The sequence below is a fragment of the Limanda limanda genome, chromosome 1, assembly GCF_963576545.1.
Source record: "Limanda limanda chromosome 1, fLimLim1.1, whole genome shotgun sequence".
Taxonomy (NCBI): Eukaryota; Metazoa; Chordata; class Actinopteri; order Pleuronectiformes; family Pleuronectidae; genus Limanda; species Limanda limanda.
In genome coordinates this window covers 37,694,779-37,698,575 of record NC_083636.1, presented here as the reverse complement: position 1 = coordinate 37,698,575, position 3,797 = coordinate 37,694,779, and the positions used below count along the sequence as shown (strand labels likewise).

The following is a 3,797-nucleotide window of genomic DNA, read 5'->3' as shown; positions in this document are numbered from 1 at the left end:
GGTACAGGGTGGACAGAAACAGTTTTCATGGCACAGACGTGTACGTGGGTTTTCGGAGGTTGAGACAGGATCAATATATTTTTAACCAGAGATGATCTCCTGTCTATCCATCACTGTCTTTTGCGTCTAGCTTGTTTGCTCAGACATACACACACACTCACACACACACAGCTTGAATGCACACGTGTACAGACACTGAATCCTCAGAGCGTAAACACCAACAGGTGTCTCGACCGTCTCAGCAGCTGTGGGATACTTGGAGTCATTGAAATGCCTGCGACGACCCTTGACCTCTGCGTCTGCTGTTTCCCTCTGCAGGACTGGCTGAGCAGGTTTGGCTACCTCCCGCCCCCCGACCCAGTGACTGGTCAGCTCCAGACCAAGGAGGCCCTGACCACGGCCATCAAAGCCATGCAGAGGTTCGGAGGCCTGAAGGAAACCGGAGTCTTCGGTATGTGGGCTGTGTTTTGTTTGTTTGTTTTGATGGAGGCAAATTAATAATATGGAATAATCAGCTATAACCTCTGTCAGTGAATCAGCCACTCCTCTTCTCTCCTCTCCTTTTTCTTTTAGACCAAGCCACACTGGGTCTAATGAAAACACCCAGATGTTCTCTGCCAGATGTGTCTGAGGCCGAGGGGACAGTGGGCCGCAGGAAACGAAGCTTGATTCCACAGAACAAATGGAATAAAATGCATCTCTCCTGGAGGTAGGAACCAATGAGACAGAAGAGGAAGAATTATTCGGTTGACTTGATATTTTGTTTTGTACAATTTGTGCTTCAGCTCAGTTTGTTTAAGATTAGATGATTCTAGTCTGTCTGCTCAGTCAGATTCAGTCCAATATGTTTCATCGATGCAGGGCCTCTTGCTCAAATCCAAGGTAATCCCAACTTTTCCCCTCCTTCTGTTCTTCCTTTGGTAGATGAGATTAGTGGATTCTTCCTTCAGCTGGAAGTCGTATATATTCTGGCTGAAAACATTTAAAGTTCTGCGCTGATTGGAGAGAGACCTTGTATAAACAACAGATGCAAAAACACCTCCCATTCCAGATTCATGAATACATCTATGAAAACATGAATCATCCAAAATAAGGCGTTTTTTAAATAAAAAAACACTTGGCTACGTGCCGAACTTCACTCAGTAGTAGAACATGGTGCATAATTGATTAAAAGTTACATTTATTGCATGACTAAATCTTTAATTGTCTCAAAACCATTACGAATGTCTTCCCATCGTGCGACAATGTGAGAAACCACTGAATAGTCGTCAGAAAGCCGAGGAGGAGGCAGAGAAACATCGGGTGGTCTGGTCTGATTCAGACGGCACCGGTCCTGATTCAACAATGAGCTGCCATAAGCCGCGTGTGGGCCAGTGTTTGTGTGTGCGCTGAATACGAATGTGTGCATGAAATGAGAAATGAGGAAAATCAAACACACAACTCTATAGAGCATATGCACATACGCACTCAGGTGTGTGTGTACGTGTGTGTGTGTACTGCTTCCCTCCTGGTGGGCTTTAACTTTCTTTCTCCTCTTTGTGCTGCTGCCAGTCAGCCGCCCTGTCGACCCCCTCCTCTCTGAAATAAGACGGGCTTGTCTTCAGTCCAGTGAAGCACTTTTGTATTCGCAGCACTCCGATTTGTAGAACAGTGCACGGGAGCAGTTGTGGATTATGTTCTGACTTCAGATCCGGTGAGATTTCCATACAGAGCAGGTTTTTCAGGGTAAAGCGCCAGAACAAAAACACTCATTTCCTGCACAGGTTGGCCTCCGCTGTTATTCTCCTGTGTGCTTTCTGTTTCTGTCTTCAGTTGATGTTCTACCGCTCGCACAGCGATTCCCTCCTGCCTGGTTCGGGAAAAAATCGTTTTATTATCTCATATTTCATGGTATCTCGGCTTCATTAGATTATATGGGCCAGTAACAAGGCTGACAGAATGGAGATAATGCGTGGAGCCGCTAATGAATAAGATGCAATGTGACAGGCATATTAAATGTTAGTGTGCTAATCCGACAGAAAGATCCAAATATTTATATCGCGGAAACACACATGTTGCGTAAATACATCAATTCTAATTATTCTGTTGAGCAGCCAAAACAAAACAGTCATCAGGGGACAGTGATATTCAGATCATAGTCAGGTTTATGAGTCTCAGGGCCCAGTGCATCATGGGAGTTGGTCCATTGCATCAGAACCAAAGGATGGTCTGAGTGTTCAGGTTTATCGGCTGTCAATGTGTTTGTGTCTGAGAAGGAGAGAAGGGGAAAGGGATCGAGTGGAGCGAGGAGCGACGGCTTTATTATAAAGCTATATCAAATAAATAAGCTTTACCAATTTGGAAAAGAAAAATTGACCTGTGGCAGTCCGTGGAAAATACTGTGTGTGTAGCTACAAATAATTTGATGTGTGCAAAGTGCAAAAACTATTCTGTTTTCTTCAAACTTTGAAACGGTTTTCAGATTCAGTCGCGTTGGTCACGTGCCTGATATCTTTACACTGTTCATTTCTGTAATCTGGGCCTGAGTGATCAGATCTCTAATACTTCCTTAATGTGTCTCAGTACGTTTGCACCTGTACTCTGTGTTAATACAGACAGAGTCTCACTCCTTATGGATCCAAAATCCAAAAGAAGTAACCTCACCTCACCTCACGCTCTCTGCTGGCACTTCTCACACATGTCAATCATATCATTACATGCAAAGCGGGTGGAGCGGTCACTTCTTTCACAGAAGGAAGAAAAGATACGAAGCCAGACTGGACTTCCAAGTAGCTTAATGATTTTTTCCCACAGTCAAACTATTAAATGATTTCATGATGATGTGTGGGAGAGTTCGTGGCAAAGGCTGAGCCCTTAATCCTAGTTTAGCGCCGTCCTACCTTTTCTCTTGTTCTGTTAAACACACACAAACACACACACACACACACACACACACACACACACACACACACACACACACACACACACACACACACACCAACACACACTGCGCCGCACTCAGCCTGTCTGTAAGTGTGTTACAGACACTAACAGCCCAGTTGTGTAACACCCCAGTGTTTGCTCATTATCTCATATTGTTAGCCCATTATCACAGCAGACAGCCCGGAGTCATTAGCAGCTCAGACTGATAGGTGTGGCGCTCAGTGGAGGAGGGAAAAGATCGGGCGGAGGATGAATAACGATAATGGCGAAGAAAGAAAGTTAACGCGCATGAAGAAGATTGCATCTTTTTCTCTGTGCGTCGGTTTGATCTAATAAAGCAGGTGAGTTTTACACGGTTACGCTGGATCACAGAATCACCAACTCTCATCCGTCTCCTTAGGCTCGTACAGTTTCCCCTAATGAAATAAATGAAGCGAGAATGAGAAATGCACGAGTTGTAATGATCCATGCAAACAGGTCTGCATTGGCATCATACTCTCTAAATTGTGTTTTCATTGTATTAACATTTAAGCTCCGTGGTTTTATGAGACCTTCACGGTGAAGCCGTCGGCGAACCCACTGAGGGTTCTGTGAAAACAACAGAGCATTTAAAGTGGAAGGTGCTTGTAATTAAGAGCATTGAGTAAAACCACAGTCATAGCCCAGCAGCGGGGGTCCATCAGAGTACTAATTACAGCCATAGTTCATAGCTGTTGGCGAGCGTTAAGAAATTCCTTAGCGGTATCCGAGGTATAGTGTGGTTTAGTCGTAGAAGAAGCTCCGGGACAATAAGAAGTTATCACACAGAGCTGCAATTTGTTTTTATTCTCTTACTCCTTTAGCCCATGTGGAATAATGGGACATGTATAGTGATG

General features: G+C 44.5%; 1 protein-coding gene across 1 annotated transcript in view; it reads left to right on the top strand.

Moving 5' to 3' along the window:
- Window positions 1–324: 324 nt before the first annotated feature.
- Window positions 325–3,797, top strand: part of LOC133011080 (matrix metalloproteinase-17-like) — a 31,699-nt gene continuing 28,226 nt past the window's right edge. The window contains exons 1-2 of the mRNA XM_061078774.1: window positions 325–451; window positions 574–709. Coding sequence (XP_060934757.1) covers window positions 412–451; window positions 574–709 — 176 coding nt within the window. The 5' untranslated portion in view covers window positions 325–411. The remainder of the gene's footprint in view (window positions 452–573; window positions 710–3,797) is intronic.